Below are 16,902 nucleotides of genomic sequence, written 5' to 3'. Positions count from 1 at the left end.
TCACTGTGAGCCAAGAACTTCCATCTAGCATCTAGTTAGTCTGCACAACTGAGGTTGTAAGAGTTTTTCTGTTTTGTAGAAAGGAAAAGGAGACTTGAAGAAGGTAAATAATTTATCTGCAGCCCAGCTAGGTGTTAAAGAGTAGAGCTGAATCTAAAACCATCATTGGCAGTGCTGTGATGGTATATAATTGGGGTCTTTCCATTCTGGATAATAGAATTAAATCACATAATATAAATTTACTATTAAAGTAAATTTCATTTTTAAAGAATAGTATGGTTATAAGTGTTCTAAATACAACAAAGGAACTAAAAACAATCTTATGAGCACAGAACTAAATAATTGAAGTCCTTCATCACCAAAGGATATCCATGTCTAATTTAATCAGGTACTACTAGGTTTACTAAATGGACCACAGTTGAAGTCAAAATGAAGCACTCAAAACCATACACTTGACTTCAAAAAACCCTTTATTCCATCTATGAAAGCACTCCTGGTTGTCCCCCTTCCTTCCCTTGTAATAGAATCCCTGGTTTTTTGTTGGGCTTAGGCTGCCCAAAATAAAGACTACATTTCCCAGTGTTCCTTACGGGTGTAACCATGTGGTTAAGTTCTGGGCAACAGTTGGTGAGAAGTGGCTTGTGCAACTTCAGGATGGTGCCCTTCAGGGGAACAGGCACACACTCTGCTGTTCCCTGTTCCACGCCAGCTGATGGCGGGGACCGGAGCAGCCATCATGATCTGTGCTGCTGAGAAGAGCTGAACATGGTGAGACGAAGTCCAGGTTTCTGTTGCCACCAAACCACCGAGCCTGTCCTTGAAACAGTCTGGACCTGGGTGAACCTGTACATGAAAAAGACATGCTTAGGTTATTCGGGCTATTGTATTTTGGCCTTTTTTGTTACCATAGCCTAGACTGCACGCACCCTAACTAATGTGCCACCATCTGGCCCGTTTTCTTTCATACACAAATTAAGACAGAACCTCAATTTCCTCATCTATAAAATGGGAATAATTTACCTTACAGGGTTGTTGGAAGGACTGGAAATAATACTTCTAAATTTCCTTGCTGGTGCTATGGCTCATGGCTGATAAAAGATGGAAGGTATTCTATCCTATTATTTTATTGTAAAAAAATGCATCCCGGAAATAAAAATAATCACTATTTTAAAATACTCCACGACCCCCAGCCCATGTGGAGAGGAGCACTGAAACAAAAATAGCAAAGCTGATAACTGATGTGAGCTGAATGATAGGTATATGGAGGTTAATTACACTGTGTCTCCAATACTGTCTTTAAAACTGTTCATAGAGGGAGAAAAAAAAAGTTACGACAAAGAAAATCTTTCCAGAGAGAAAAAAATAATTCCTAGACATAATCCAAAGTGAATTTTCTTGGGAAAAATAAAATTGTATTCAATCTTTTGAGAAATTAATTTGGGTACTCAAGGGGGAGGACAGATGGAGAAGGCCAAAGAATGTTTTTATTTTTCCACTACAGCACCACCGGCAGAGCCTCCGCGCCCCTGAAGCCAGGCGTCTCTACAGCCCCGGACTCTGCTGTCAGGCCTGCAGCGCGCTCCCGTGGGCTGCCTCCACGGACACAGGGCCTGCCCTGCTGCCTTGCCCATTCCGAGTCAGCTCCACGCTGCTGCGACTACAGCCTTCCTGGCTTTCAGTCCCTTACTCCCACCTGAGTGAGCTCACCGGGTTCCTGCAGCCTGTGACTAAGCTCTAAAGCAATGGATTGACTGTGTGAACCTTTTCTTGCCATTGTTGAACTATGCAATTCTAACTAATGTGGCTCTCTGCTCCCAGACCACACTGTGCTGAAAGCATCAGCTAGGAAGTGAGAGTAAATTGCTACAGGCATCATTGTGAGTACAAGAGGAAACTCCTAAAAAGAAACAAAAAAATGCCCTAGCAAATGCAAGAACCCTCCAATCTCAGGCATCTGCAGGTATCTATACACACGGAACAGACAGTCCTCCATGCTTCACTCCCTCCCGAGCATACCCCTTTATCACTCAGCGCAGCACAGTAATCACTGCCTGTTTTGAACACCGTGAAGAAAACTTTAAATTATGTTCCGCATCCTGTATTTTAGAGAGAGAAAAAAAGCACACATTTCAGGAAAACTTTATTCAGATGTTTGCAATAAAATAATTGGGTGGTTCTAGATAAATTTCAGGAACATGGGAAATCAGCTTCGATTTCACTTTTTTCAAGTTGCTAAGTTGCCTTGTCTGTACCAGAGTATCTTACCACCCTAGCTTCTCAATGAATCGCAGCAGTGTGTGGCCCTCACTGGGGACATCGGAACAAGGGGTCCAAAACCCACGTGCCTGCAGAAGCAAAGCAGGGAATGTGAGGAAGGCTAGCGGTACAGAGACTGGAAAACAGACATCCCGCCTACAGGAAGCAACTGCTCTTCAGCTCCAAAGTCTCCTGGCATGCAGGAGGGGAAGCTTAATATAACAATGTGACCAGGCCTTTCTTTCTTCCTTCCTTCCTTTCTCTCTTTTTTTTTAAGAAAAAGTAGATGACTATCCAAAAAGGCAATTAGGAACTGCATTTACAGTAGTATCAAAAAATAATAAAATACTTAGGAATGCACTTAACCAAAGACATGTAAGACTTGTAGACTGAAAACTATAAAACATTACTGAAAGAAGTTAATAGGATGCAAATAAATGGAAAGCTATCCTGTGTTCATGAATTAGAAGACAATATTGTTAAGATGTCAGGACTACCCAAAATGATCTACAGATTTAATGCAACCCCAACAGTATTTAATGCATAAATAGAAAAAAAATCCATCCTAAAATTCATATGGAATCTCTCAGGAACCCCAATGGTTAAGCTCCAAGCAGGGGAGCCATGAATCATGTTAAGAAACACTGCAGAAGGCAAAAAAAATTAATGGTATTCATCCCCTCAGCATTGTGGAGAAAGGATTATTCTGAGGAAAAGTTTGGAAGAAAATTGTCAAGAACTATAAAAGGTAGGACATTTCAGCCTACTTGCAAACTGAATTAGCCTGCCAGTTTTATGAGTTCTGGCAGATGAGACTCCAAGGCCAGAGACAAAGGACAGTTTATTCCCAACAGCAACAGCAGTAGTCAGATCATCATTTGGGCCAGTTTCCTGCGCCTTAATTCCCACAAGCCCATGAGATGAAGGCCACAGGAGGTTGCACTACAGGAGGACTCAAAAGGCCTGAAGCTGAAGGAACCTGGTATTTCATAGTTGTGAGATCGCCAGACTTTTTTCTGGAGACATTATTTTTGCCTTCCAAGGCTATTTACCATAGAAACGGCCTTGGAAAGACAGCCCAGAAAAGGTACTGGATGTCTCCACTCCATACAGAAACATGAGACGTGTGGAAATCGTCTTCCAACGGAAACCAGGAATGCAAGCGTTTCATACCAAATCAGGAGAAAGGACTCCTACCTCTGAAGGCTGTAAAGTGATCAGAAATCAAGGGGGCAGAAATAGGGAGTTGGGGAGGTTCGGGCCTGCAGTACAAGAATGGATCCTAGTTCCCAGGGCTAACTTTGGAGAAGTCCCGACTCTGTTTTAATGAGCGCCTGCCTAATGTCATGAGCACTTTCCATACTTATTTCACTTTAATCCTCACGACTCATGGAGAGACGAGATAATAGCGTCCCTTTATACACACGGAAATAGATTTTGAAAGGTTGTGACTTGCCCACATACTGAATCAGGAAACAAGAATGGCGTCTTCCTTCACCTGTTTCCTCCCTACCCCAGAGGATAAGACTGGCCAAAATTAAGTAAACAACTAATGCAAGAGTGGCCACAGATCTTTGAAAGGGCACTATAAATCCTAAGTGGTGAAAACACGAACCGCGCTTTCAGACTCACTCTATTTCGGACCCAAGAAGTGGGGAGCTCTCGCTTTTCCTACCTCGCGGGCCTGACATTTAGGGGATTGGTTAAGGAAGGGGGCCCTAGTCTTCATTTCCCATTTCAAATCGGAAGTACCTTTCCAGTGACACGGAAGCCCTACGGTTTGGCAGTAGAGTTTCTTCCTCCCTAAATCCAGACAGCCCGTCAGGTGGGCGGGGACAGAAGAGCCGACCAGCACAGCCTCGCTCTTCCGGGGTTTTCCCCCCGCGCAGACCGGAAGTGAGGCGGAGCCTGAAGCACGCTCCACACGATTGGTCAGCGCCGCTGTCGTTCAGATCTCCGAGGGAAAGGGGCTGAGTGCAGCTCACCCAGGGGTCTGTGGAGACCCGAGGTGGGTGGAAGTGGGGAAAGCGAAAGTTGCGGTCTGTAGTTGCCATGGAGCCGGGCCCTGCCGTGTCCCCCGGGCCTTTCCGCTCCTTCAAGGAGGAACTGCTGTGCGCGGTCTGCTACGACCCGTTCCGCGATGCTGTGACTCTGCGATGCGGCCACAACTTCTGCCGCGAGTGCGTGACCAGCTGCTGGGAGGCTCAGGTGTCGCCTTCCTGCCCCGTATGCAAGGACCGCGCGGCCTCCGCCGACCTGCGCACCAACCACACCCTCAACAACCTGGTGGAAAAGCTGCTGCGCGAAGAGGCCGAAGGCCCGCGCTGGAAGGGCCACCGCTTCCCACGCCTCTGCCGCCTACACCGCGGCCAGTTCAACCTATTCTGCATCGATGACAAGGAGCTACTGTGCTGCTCGTGCCAGGCCGACCCCCGGCACCAGGGACACCGCGTGCAGACAGTGAAGGACACTGCCCAAGATTTTCGGGTAAGCGCGAATGTGTGAGGGAGGTAGTCCAGCGCGCACGTGGTGGCCGAGTCAGCACTGGAACCCAGCACCCTTGAGCCCGCTATTCCTGCCACTCCAACGTGCCAGAGCTGAGTACGCTCAGTCCCTCCCTTCTTCCTGCGGCCAGCTTGATGGTGTCGCCTCGGGGCCCCCACCTGGATGATTCTGTAACCTATGGAGGCTACCTTTGTCATCAAAACCTCCCAGGGGGCCTGAGATGGGAGAACAGAGAATGTACACAGTGTACAAACCGAGTTTACGCGAGGTTCTCAAGATAGCCCCACCCACTTCTTAGGCCACGCACCCTTTCTGCCAGTAGGGTGTGGCCCTTGCCTCTTTGAGAAGCACACGTGTGGAGGAAACTCAGGAAACCTGGAGCTCGGCACACTCAGGTTAGAGATGCAGGAGCCCAAGGCCTGGCCGTGGTACGGAGCCTTGAGATCCCCCATGTAGTCACCGGCTTCCCCAGCTGGCCCGTGTGTTGTGTAGCTACGGGGAGGCTTCTGGCCCTGGACATCTGGCTCTTTCTGGATCACTTTCTCAACCTCCCAATGCCTAGAGTGCCAGTAGCTATAAATAAAGTAAGGGGCAGCTTAAAACGACGACCTTGTCTCACAGGAGTGAGGGATCACAGGGGGCTGTCTTAGAGGCTGCCTACCAGGTTCTTATTCTGCCACATAGTAGCTATGTGCCCTTGGGCTTGTCACTTCCCGCTTCTGTGCTTCAGTTGTTTTCATCTGTAAAATGAGGCTAATAATATTTCTTGACCTAATAGGGATAATGTGATGATTAAGTGATATAATCTGTAAAGTAATTAGTGCAGTCCCTGGCAAATAATAAAAGCTCAATAAATGGTAGTCATTTGTAATTATTGTTATTAGAATTGTGATTTTTTAATTATTTTTCCAAAGAAAAGCACTCGAAAAGCTTTCTCAGAATGTAGTGAGAAATAGGTAAAGACAGAGAAAATGCTAGGCCTTAGATACAAAAGGTGGGAATTCGATATAAAACTAGTCCTGCCCTGGCTGGTATGGCTCAGTGGATTGAGTGCTGCCCTGTGAACCAAAAAGTTGCCAGTTCTATTCCCAGTCAGGGCACATAGGTTGTGGGCCAGGTTCCCTTGTGGGGTGTTGGGGATGTGTGAGAGGCAACAGATTGATGTATCTCTCACACACTGATGTTTCTCTCCCTCACTTTCTCCCTCCCTTGCTCCCTGTCTAAAAGTAAATAAATAAAATCTTAAAAAAAAAAAAACTAGTCCCAGTTCTTCAAGGAGTCCAAAGAGATTAGAGCAGTGGTTAAAGTTTAAAAAACAAAAACTGTTAAACAAAAAGGTATTTGAATTTGCTGACTAAAGTATTTCACATGATCCAAGCAAAATGAGAATGTCAGGATGCGGGGAGACGTGTGGTTTAGATAAGGGCGCATGGGAATAAGTGGGTGAACCCTGTGGTCAGTCCTGTTGGTTAGTGATTGCAGGCCAGTCCAGGTTAGAAGGCTGCAAGGGAGCCTGTGGGCACATCGTCTTTACAGTTCTATGCACGGTTCAGGATGCATGGCCGAGCCTGGACCGGCTTTAGGCCTGAGCGGGGTGCAGTCCCTCTTTTCTGCACTGTGACCAGCTTGAGAGGGACTAGGCCCCTGGACCTCCTCAGCCCTCTCTCCCTGTCTGTAGTGGGAATAAAACGACAGTGTTGGGTTAGAGGATATCTGAGGGCCCTTTATGCTGTAGAGGTCAGGTTCAAAGTCAGGGCTATACTTCCTGCTGTTCCTTGCTGTCTGTGAATGGACTGGGCTCAGTAATTGTGCTTGAGTGGAACTTCCTTGTGGAAGTGGAACTCCAGTTGTAAATGTGTTGTCCTCCCTGCCTGGCCTCCACCCCTCACCTGCCTTCTTGCCTCCCTCTCATTCCTCCCATCAGGCCAAGTGCAGGAACATGGAGCACTCGCTTCGGGAGAAAGCCAAGGCTTCCTTGGTCATACAGCACTCCTACCAGGCCATTGCCAAGCACAATCAGGTAAGTGAGTGCTCAGGCTGGGCTGAAGACCAGGGCCACATAGGGCCATCTGGAGGGTAGGTGAGGGTGGGTTGGCCCTGGCCGAGGCTATGGATGCAGAGTCAGCCTTCCCCAGTCTGAGGGTCTGGCATAGCCATGCTCTTGAACACTGATTGTGGCTGTCATGCCAGGGCTTCTTTGAATACCTGGGCATGGTCATGCCAGCAGCCACAAAAGTGGCTTTAAAAGCCACCTGCACCCTGGCCGGGTGGCTCAGTTGGTTAGAACATTGTCCTGTTCACCTAAAGGTTGTGGGTTTTATCCCAGTCAGAGTGCATATGTACCTAGGCTGGGGGTTTGGTCCCGGCCCGGGCACATGGGGGAAGCAACCGATTGATGTTTGTCTCTCTTTCCCCCCACCCTCTAAAATCAATGAACGTATCCTTGAGTGAGGATGTTTTTAAAAAACCACCTTCACCATCTGCACTATGGTTTCAGACTAACTTAAGTGCCACACTTCTCCATCTACCTGAGTGCTCAAGCCAGTGATGACCGGGGGTCATTAGTTATTCCTCTTTCCCGCTCACTCCCCATGTCCACTCCATCAGCAGTCTCGTCCCCAGGTCACTATCTCTTCTCACCTGCCCTGCTACCTGGGCCCCGTGCTTCCTCCCCGTGCTTCCTCATTCTGCAACCCTGTCTCCACGGAGTAGACTGCTCTTCTAGAAAAATGCATCCATTATGTCACTTCTCTGCTTAAAACTGTCCGGCGACTCCCATGAGACACAATGCAATCCCGATCCCTCACCATGGCCTCCGAGGCCCTCACCCAACCCCTGCCCACCCTCACCTTCATCTCCTCCCAGGCTGGGCTGCACTCTCTGTTTCGGCCACACTGGCCTTTCTGTCCCTTCAGCGAGCTAAGTCTTCTGGCTGGTTTTTCCTGCCTGCTGTTTTCTATCTTCCTGGGTGACAAGAATCACCCCAGATTTCACTCTCCCTCCCACCCTACAAATATCAATCTTTTTAGCTTGATATTTCAACAGTGCCATCTCTGCTCATTTGCATTTCTCAGATTATTAGTAAGTTTGAACAGCCTTTCACAAGTGTAATAACCATTTACGTTTCTTCCGGGAATGCCAATTCAGTCATTTGTTCTTGGTATATTTATCTTTTCTCCTTGTGCACCATAAGAGCACCTTGCATATTAAGAAAAATATGTTCTTATATATATTCACATATATATGTATGTCGGAGATATTCTTCCTAGTTTTGTCATTTCTTTTTCAGTGAATCATTTTCACTTTTTTAGGCATTTTCACTTGGTCAGTGAATCATTTTATCATCATATTGTCAGCGCCATAAACATACATTGAATTTTCAGTCCAGAGGTGTGTGTTCCTAACCTGCCATTACTGGAGCACACATTTCGAGGTGTTTTTCCGATAGTCATCATGAAATATACAATTTGTATATTTCCATAAATATGTATTTACCTGTATTAGTGGTCTCCTGCCATACAAAACTTCTTATTTTTATATGTATTCAGTTACTTCAGTTCTTTCTTTGAGGCTTCTCAATCGCATAGTAAGAAAGGTCTTTCTCATTGCAAGAGGAGAGATATTTTTCTGCTTTTTCTTTTAGTATATTTATAGTTTTAACTTTTTTAAAGCTTTTTGTAGCTAGGATTAAGAGTATGCATGTTATTAATGATTCTGTTTTAAAATAAATACTCCTACTCCTCTTTTGGTAAGCCTCTTGATCAAACAAATTTTAAGTCCTAAGATTGGAAGGCAGATAATTTTTTAAAAATAGTCACTGTTTGCAATGATTCTTTTCGTGATTCAGGATTTCTTTTGCTGTCATGCAGCGTAAACAGGATACAGAATATTGTATGTGGAGGAGGCTACAAGGCTAGATTGGTCATGTATAAGCAGCAATTTCAACTTTTAAAAAATCGAAACAACTTCATTATGCTGTTTGACTGATTTTGAAATTTAAACTGGTAAATTGTGCTAACAAAGCTGCATTTTATTTTATCCATTTGGGTTCTACAACTGATTTCTTTTGAAAGTAGAGCTCCTTTGCTAAAAACCTGAGAGCCACTGGGGTAGGCGATGGCTGAGATTCCCTCCATGCCTGACCCTCTGCGCCTCCTTCCCACTCTGCTGCAGGAGAAGTCTGCCTGGCTAGAAAAGCGGATCCGGCAGGAGTTCGATAAGCTTCGAGAGTTCTTAAGAGTGGAGGAGCAGGCCATCCTGGATGCCGTCGCCGAGGAGACCAGGCAGAAGCAGCTTCTGGCAGAGGAGAAGATGAAGCAGCTCAGGGAAAACACAAAGACTCTGATGCACGAGACCGAGCGGCTGCAGATGGAAATGAAGGAAGATGATGTTTCTTTTCTCATGGTGAGGAGCTCGTTATCTTCATTCAGTGACCGAGGCTGGACATTCAGGAACCAGTGGGCAGCCAGAGACCAGCAGCCCCAAGCAACCCAGTCTTTCTGCAGCTTCCAGATACTGGGTTGGAGGAGCTCACAGACCACATCTTCTGCTTGGGTCAAGAGGTTGAAAAGATTTTAATCAGAGCAGAGTTCCTTAGGAACTACCAGGCTGTCTTCCAGGAGACTGCAGCATTTCGCGTTCCCACTAGCAGTGTGTGAGGATCGCAGAGTCTCCTCATCCTTGCCAACACTTACGTCTTTTTGATTATAGCCATCATAACGGGTGTGAAATTGTATCTCTTAGGGTTTTGATTTGCATTTCCCTGATGGCTGGTGATGCTGAGCATCTTTTTTTATGTAGTTGTTGGCTGTTTGTGTAACTTCTTTGGAGAAATGTACATTCAAGTCCTTTAGCCGTATTAAAAATTGGGCTGCCTGTCCTTTTTTGTTGAATGGTAAGATTTTTTTATATATTATGGATACTAGACCTTGATTAGCTAAGTGATTTATAAATATCTTCTTCCTTTCTGAGTCATTTTTTCGGTTTCTTGATGGCATCCTTTGAAGCACAAATGTTTTTCATTTTGACGAAGTGCTACTTACCTATGTTTGCTGCTTGTGTGTCCTTTTGGTGTCGTATCTAAGAAACCATAGCCTAATTCAGGGCGTGAGTCTTAGAGTTTTCTCTCTACATGGAAGTCTTTGACCCTTTCGGAGTTAGTTTTTGTATGTGGTGCAAGGTAGGAACCCACCCTGGTGCCTTCACATGTGGGCGCCCAATTGCCCCAGCGCCGTTGTTACAGACCGTTCTCCTTCTACCCAGCAGTCTCGGCACCTTCATAATAACCGATCGCCAGTAAACGTGCGGGTTTGCTTCTAGACTCTGCACGTCCTCTGACCCCTACGTCTGTCTTTAATGCTAGTACCGTGCTGACTTGTTTACTGTTGCTTTTAATAATCTTTAAAATAGGGAGGATGGTGAGCCACCAACTTTGTTCTTTTCCAAGATTGTTTTGGCTATTCTGGAGCCCTTGAACTTACAGATGAATTTTAGGATAAGCTTAGCAGTTTCTCCAAGCAGTCCAGCTGGAATTTTGACAGAAATTGCATTGAATCTGTGGTTAATGGAGGGGGGGGCACAGCCATCTTCACACGGGCTGTGTGGCTCCTTCTGAGGTCAGAAACTTACACGTTTTCTCTGTGTCTTTTTTGTCTGATTTTTTCTCTTTCAGAAACACAAGAGCCGAAAACGCCGGTAAGTTGCCAAGGCTGATGTAGGGGAGGGAAAGAGCAGGCAGAAATACCAGGGGTGCAAAGTCCAGTGGCTCCAGGGCCAGGCAGGTAAAAAGCCAGCTGGGTGTAATACAGAGGGAGCAGTGGGGACTGGCCGATGCAGAGAGGTCCTCTTTCCAGGTATCCCACTGGTACAGTGTTTTCCTGAGCGTGGGGTGTTCCCATCTTCCCTGAGGGTGGGGAGAGAGAGAGCCATCCTGCATGTGGCTCACAGTTCCCAGCAGGTCACCCCAACATGTAAGCTTGTTTCTTGGTCATCCCCACCTTCTTAGAGCCTTGGGACACATGCTGGTTTGTGTTGATGGTTGTACACAGGGATGGGTAAGGAAGACCTGTGTCGCAGTCAGAGCTGTACAAAGATGGAAGAGAGTGCTTTGGGCAATAGTGAGTTCCCTGTCACTGTAGGTGTGCAAGCAAAGGCCAATGTCATCTTCATACTGTTGGACTAGAGGACCTTTATTTTTTTTTTTAAGATTTTATTTATTTTTTAGAGAGAGGGAAAGGGAAGGAGAAAGAGAGGGAGAGAAACATCAATGTATGGTTGCCTCTCACGTGCCCCCAACTGGGGAACTGGCCTGCAACCCAGGCATGTGCCCTGATTGGGAATTGAACCAGCAACCCTTTAGTTTGCAGGCCCGCACTCAATCCACTGAGCTATACCAGCCAGGGCTAGAGGACCTTTAAAGGTCCCTTTCAACTCAGACATCCTATGAGCAGATGTGTAAGTGTGATCTCTACCCGCAAGGATGGGACCCATCCTTGAGGATTCATCCCTGAGAAAGTCCTACGTATATGTATCTCAGCTTGGGCAGGGGGAGCCCTCGGACTGAATCCTGAAGCGGTATGAGCTGCCCATTGTCTCCTGGCTCATCCTCCATCAGAGCCCTGTCTGGGTTTGTCCTGGGTGGGTGGTGGGGAAGTTAGGCCTGTGACACGTGAAGCAGTCCTATTGTTTGTTCAATTCAGTTGATCTGGGTAGGCCCAGGATGCATGGCCCTGGCCCTGCCCACTAGGCCCAGTTCTCCTTCCCCAGCCTCTTCTGCACCATGGAGCCAGAACCCATACAGCCCGGCATGCTCATCGACATCTGCAAGTACCTGGACTCCCTACAGTACCGCGTCTGGAGGAAGATGGTTATGTCTGTTGAATCTGGTGAGTGGGGGTGTGGGCAGGTGACACAGGTCATGCGGGGTGGGGGGGGGCACTTCATGCAGGACAGAGAACCAGCCTCGTTCAGAGAGGCCCCAGTGCCCTGCCCCTCCTCTACTCCTTGCCCCGCTGCTCAGACCCCTCCCAGCAGAACTCCTTCCTCTTTGAGTCCTGACACTTAGCCACTGCTTCAGAAAAAGAAACCCACCGTCCTCTCTGTTCACAACGGTATCGTGTCCACAGTGAGAGACCTCCTCAGTTCAGGACTGCCTCCCTCGAGGGGGCTCCAGCCCACGGATCACTGTGCCGGGTGCAGTGGGCTGAACATTTGTCTCCCCTCAACCACCACCAAATTCTTGTGTTGAAGTCCTAACCTTCAGAGCGATGGTGTTTGGAGGCAGGGCCTTTGGGAAGTGATTCAGATCAGATGAGATCATAAGGGTGGGGCCCTCTGATGAGAGTTCAAACTCGTGAAAAGAGACATGAGAGCTGGCTTCCTCTCTCTCCATTTTGTGAGGACACAGCAAAAAAGTAGCCATCTGTAAACCATAAAGAGGACCCTCACCAGCACCTGGCCGTGGGGGTACTCTGATCTTGGACTTCAGCCTCCAGAACTGGGAGAAATAAACTGTTGTTTAGGCCACCCATCCTGTGGTACTCTTTTTGTAGCTGCCCAAACTGACAGACTCATGATTTCACTGGGGGAAATGTCAGTGACCCGGGGAATGTCACATGCGTTTCTGAGAGGGCACAGGAGTTGTGTGAGCATCAGGCTCCCTAACTCTGCTAGCTTCCTCTGGCTGTCATAACCAAAGACTGCAAACCAGATGCCTCAGAATGACAGAAATTGATTCTCACACTGCCAGAAGCTGGAAGTCCAAAATCCAGGTGTCAGCGGGGCCGTGCACCCTCTGAATGCTGCAGGGGAAGATCCTTCTTTGTCTCTTCCTAACTCCTGGTGTCCACAGACCATCTGTGGTTCGGGCTGCAGCCCTGGTGGCTCCACCTCTGTGGCTGCGTGGCCTTCTCCCCTCACTGTGTTGCTTCTCTTTCTGTAAGGACAAGCCTTTGCTTTACGGCCCCACTCTGTTCCAGTCTAATGACATCTGAAACAAATAAGGCCATCGGAGGTACTGGGGGTTAGGGCTCCCAAATACCTTTCTTGGCGAAGCACATTTCAAACCATAGCACTGCCCCTCAGCCCAAGGCAGCTCCCTCCCTGGACTGGGGCCACGTGGGACACCATTGGTCAGTCCGGGGGACGGGCCTCAGCTGGTGGGGCAGAAGGGCCGGAGGGGAGGTTCTCTGATTTCACCCTGCTCTTCCTCTCTACTCTCAGTGCCCTTCAGCTTTGATCCCAACACCGCGGCCGGCTGGCTGTCCGTGTCCGATGACCTCACCAGTGTCACCAACCACGGCTACCGAGTGCAGGTGGAGAACCCGGAGCGCTTCTCCTCAGCACCCTGCCTGCTGGGTTCACGCACCTTCTCCCAGGGCTCCCACGCCTGGGAGGTGGACCTGGGGACGCTGCCCAGCTGGCGGGTGGGCGTGGCGCGCATGCGCCAGGATACCGGCACCGGGGGCCACTCCCACAGCTGCTACCAGGACACTCGCTCCGGCTTCTGGTACTTGTGCCGCACGCAGGGGGTGGAGGGTGACCACTGCGTGACCTCAGACCCGACCACGTCACCGCTGGTCCCCTCCATCCCGCGTCGCCTGCGTGTGGAGCTGGAGTGTGAGGAGGGCGAGCTGTCCTTCTACGATGCTGAGCGCCACAACCACCTCTACACCTTCCATGCCCGCTTTGGGGAGGTGCGGCCCTACTTCTACCTGGGGGGCACACGGGGGGACGGGCCCCCCAAACCTATGCGCATCTGCCCCCTGCGCATCACCGTCAAGGAGGAGCTGGATGGCTGAGCCCGCCAGAGGCTGCCCAGGTGTATGCCGCGGTCCTGCTTTCTTTCGGCCCCTCTTCCTACAGCCCCTCGCTTGGGCACCGTTACCTCCTGCTTTCTTGCCGGGATCTTGCTCCTGCCTCGGATCCCTCTCCATGGCTCCGGGCCCCACGTCTCCCTCCTCATTCTTGGTCTTTATCCTCCACGGCTTGCTGGCCAGGCTCTCCCCAGAGTCGTGGCGAGATGTGAATTTTCTGAACCTTGACATCCCTATTTCTGGGGTGATGTTTGCCTCTAGAGTAGACCTGTTTTAAAATTTTTAAATGTAGGTTTTATTATTATTCAGCTGTGGTGAGGCCAACAGACCAGGAGAACACTGCTGTTGAAAAGAGTGTGTTACTTAGAGTTCCCAAGAGGGGCCCTGCGATTTGGGGATGGGAGTGGGGGGCACACACAGGGAAGCACCAGGTCTCCTGGGAGGCAGAGCGGGTGAGGGGAGAGCACAGGCGGGGGACTGCTGTGGTTTTCAGAGGAAGGAGCAGGTGAGGCACGTACAGGGTGGACAGGTATAGGACCGGATAGTTCAGCCAGCACCGGGAGGGGCAGCCCCGTGACCGGTGAGCTCCGCGTTTCAGTATCGAGAATACAGAAAACGGGAGTACAGTTAGCGCAGGGCCGCGGCTGTGGCTGAGGGGCAGGACCAGGGCCTGGCTTATCTGTCGCTTTTTACCAGTATTTTAAAGCTGCCTCACAGAGCTTCCCTGGGGTCGCTCAAGGCAAGGCTGCCCATCAGATCAACTCTGATTTATCTCTCGACACTTTTTGGGTGATTTCCTCTGAACAGAGGGTTTCAGAGTGCTTAAAAAACACAATTTTAAAACCATGGTTTAGACTGGTTTCCTGTCTGGTCCTCAGTTTCTTCATCTGTAAGTGACACAGCAGGACTGGAAGGCGATGCGCTTCTGTAGCTGCTCTGGAGGAAACCCCCCCATCCCCCCCCCTCCACCCCCGGGCTCTGTCACACAGGCCTGGGAAGGGAGGGAAGAGGGTATTGTTGGGGGCGGGGCATGAGAAGCGAGGGAGGTGGGTCTTAGCCAGCCTCCGGCTGCTTATGCGTGCTCTGCTGCCTTTTGCGTTTTTATCCCAATTTCTTCTCCCTCGGCCATGCCCGCCAGAGTTGGACCTCTACCTTTTTACCTCACGCACACCTCCAGGTGGTTTTTAATGCTCGAATCCCCGTGTCCTGGGGACGGCGTTGTAAAAGGAGATATTTTTCTATAGTAGCAACATTCTCGTTGGGGGAGGCACGATCCTGACCAAGGATTCAAGTCCTTTCTCCTGCCTGTACCCCCGGTTCACAGAAACGAACATTTTAAACAAATGATTTTTTAAAAACTGTAAATTGGTTATAAACATGGTGCATACTTTGGTAGGGGCCCCGGAGGGACTTGGTAGGACATGCCACTGAGTGGAGGCAACCAGGTCGGCAGTGGGAGGATGTTGGTGAGTGGGCCCCTTGACAGGCACTCAGAACAGCTCAGCACACTTTGATACCAAACCCGCCCGTGGCCGGTGGGCACGCTCTCAAATCAAGTACTTATCTAGCCCTTCTAATGTAATTCTTACATAGTTATCTTGACCAGAAGTTATTTTGTTAGTTACAATGAACTTCTTAAAGTGTTTTATATTTCCACCTTAGATGTTGGAAGAGGTTGTTTTTTTTTTACAGAATAATTTGCATAGCCTAGACCCCTTTTTACAAAAAAATAAAAATATTTGGGATAAAACCCACCTTTTTTTTTTACATTTCCCTTTTAGTGTTCTCGTAAGCAAAAGTTCATGTTGTAGCATGTATTCAGCTTTATTCCTTTTTATTACTGGGTAATATTCTGTTGTGTGCATAGACTAGTTTGTATTTATCCATTCGGTTGGTGGGCATGTGGATTGTTCCCACTTTTTTGGCCATTATGAAAACGCTGCTCTGAACTTAGGTGTGGACATGTTTTCCATTCTCTTGGGCATATACCTAGGAATAGATTGGCTGGATTGTGTGGTGACTGTTTAACTGTTGGAGGGACTGCCGGTCTGTTTTCCAACGTGGCCGCCCCACTTTATATTCTTACCAGCCTTGTATGAGGATTTCACTGCGCCAGTATCCTTGTTAACACTTGTTATTGCATGTCTTTCAACTTAGCCGTGCTGGTGGGGGAGGGGACTGTAATCTCATTGTGGTTTCAATTTGCATTTCCCTGATGCCTAATGATACTCGGCATCTTTTCATGGGCCTGTTTGCCACTTGCATGCCTTTTCAGGAGAAATGACTCCAGATCCTTTACCCATTTTAATTAGGTTATTTGTATTTTTAGTTATCGAGTTGTACAAGTTCTTTATACATTCTAGATACAAGTCCCGTATCAGATACACGATTTACAAAAATTTTCTGTTAGTCTGTGTGTTGTCTTTTCTCTTTCTCAACGATGCCCTTTGAAGCACAAAAGTTTTAAATTTTGACGATGCCTAGTTTGTTTACTTTTTCTTCTGCTGTTTATATATTCAGACCCTCTTGTACATTTCTTTCATTGCTGCTGTTGCGGTGATGAGTAAGAAACAAACAGAGGCAGCGTTTGGATAGGGTGGCGGAGGACAGGTTGTTGCTTATGTGTGTGCTCATCTGTTTCTCCCCATCTGTCTCCTCATAACTGTTAACAAAGACCTTACCAAACCTTCCCTCTCTCCCAAACTCTCTGTTTTTGCTTCACAGGTTTATTACTATTATAATAAGCGGTACTCACCTCAGTCTACTGTTTGAAGCGTGTTCTGTCTTGGGTATTTGAAATGTGCCAGGAAGGTGTTTAGCCTCATCTTTCCCTCCATCTCACTCAGTTTAATTTAACTATCTTGTACTTTAAGCACAAGCATCTGTGTGGGATTTTTAATAATATTTTGCAGTTCAAATATCTGTATCCTATAGTTATATTGCTTCACCTGTAGCCACTCTTCTCACTTTTATGCCCTGGAGTTCATTCCTCGAAACAAGGACACGTCTACCAAGTCCCCGATACATATTATGCTATTCGCTTTTTATCTGCGTGTTGGCGCTTGCAGGAGCGGTGAGGAATCGCGGGACCTTATTGGGCCTCGCAAGCTCCATAGCGCTGCGCTTCAATGCCAGATGTTGGAGGAGGGTAGTCTTTGTAGCCCTCTCTGTTGCTTTCTCATGATTCTCAAATGGAGTTGTGTGATCATGAAATGATGGAAAATACTCATTTGATTGTGTTTTGTCGTTTTGAACATCAGGTATTTAGACCTTCCCTGCCTTCTGCGCTTTGCGCTTGCCGTTTATGCTTCCAGATTCTGGCGCCATG

General features: G+C 48.1%; 1 protein-coding gene across 1 annotated transcript; it reads left to right on the top strand.

Moving 5' to 3' along the window:
• The first annotated feature begins 4,199 nt into the window (after positions 1-4,199).
• Positions 4,200-15,976, top strand: TRIM35 (tripartite motif containing 35). The gene is made up of 6 exons (XM_045831383.1): positions 4,200-4,743; positions 6,686-6,781; positions 8,935-9,165; positions 10,433-10,455; positions 11,527-11,645; positions 12,982-15,976. The coding sequence occupies exons 1-6, from the start codon at positions 4,309-4,311 to the stop codon at positions 13,557-13,559; spliced, it is 1,482 nt and encodes a 493-aa protein (XP_045687339.1). The 5' UTR covers positions 4,200-4,308; the 3' UTR covers positions 13,560-15,976.
• The last annotated feature ends 926 nt before the right edge of the window (positions 15,977-16,902 follow it).

Source organism: Phyllostomus hastatus, unplaced genomic scaffold (genome assembly GCF_019186645.2).
Source record: "Phyllostomus hastatus isolate PE091 unplaced genomic scaffold, TTU_PhHast_1.1 phas_contig_159, whole genome shotgun sequence".
Lineage (NCBI taxonomy): Eukaryota > Metazoa > Chordata > Mammalia > Chiroptera > Phyllostomidae > Phyllostomus > Phyllostomus hastatus.
Note: the sequence above shows the minus strand (reverse complement) of the source record. Positions and strands in the feature narration are given on the sequence as shown.

What these genes read in the sequence shown, in the direction of transcription:
- TRIM35 (XM_045831383.1), top strand. Translation starts at nt 4,309, where the DNA reads ATGGAGCCGGGCCCTGCCGTGTCCCCCGGGCCTTTCCGCTCCTTCAAG. An exon ending in ACACTGCCCAAGATTTTCGG is followed by an intron (nt 4,744 to 6,685) that starts GTAAGCGCGAAT and finishes TCCTCCCATCAG; the next exon opens with GCCAAGTGCAGGAACATGGA. An exon ending in ATGATGTTTCTTTTCTCATG is followed by an intron (nt 9,166 to 10,432) that starts GTGAGGAGCTCG and finishes TTTCTCTTTCAG; the next exon opens with AAACACAAGAGCCGAAAACG.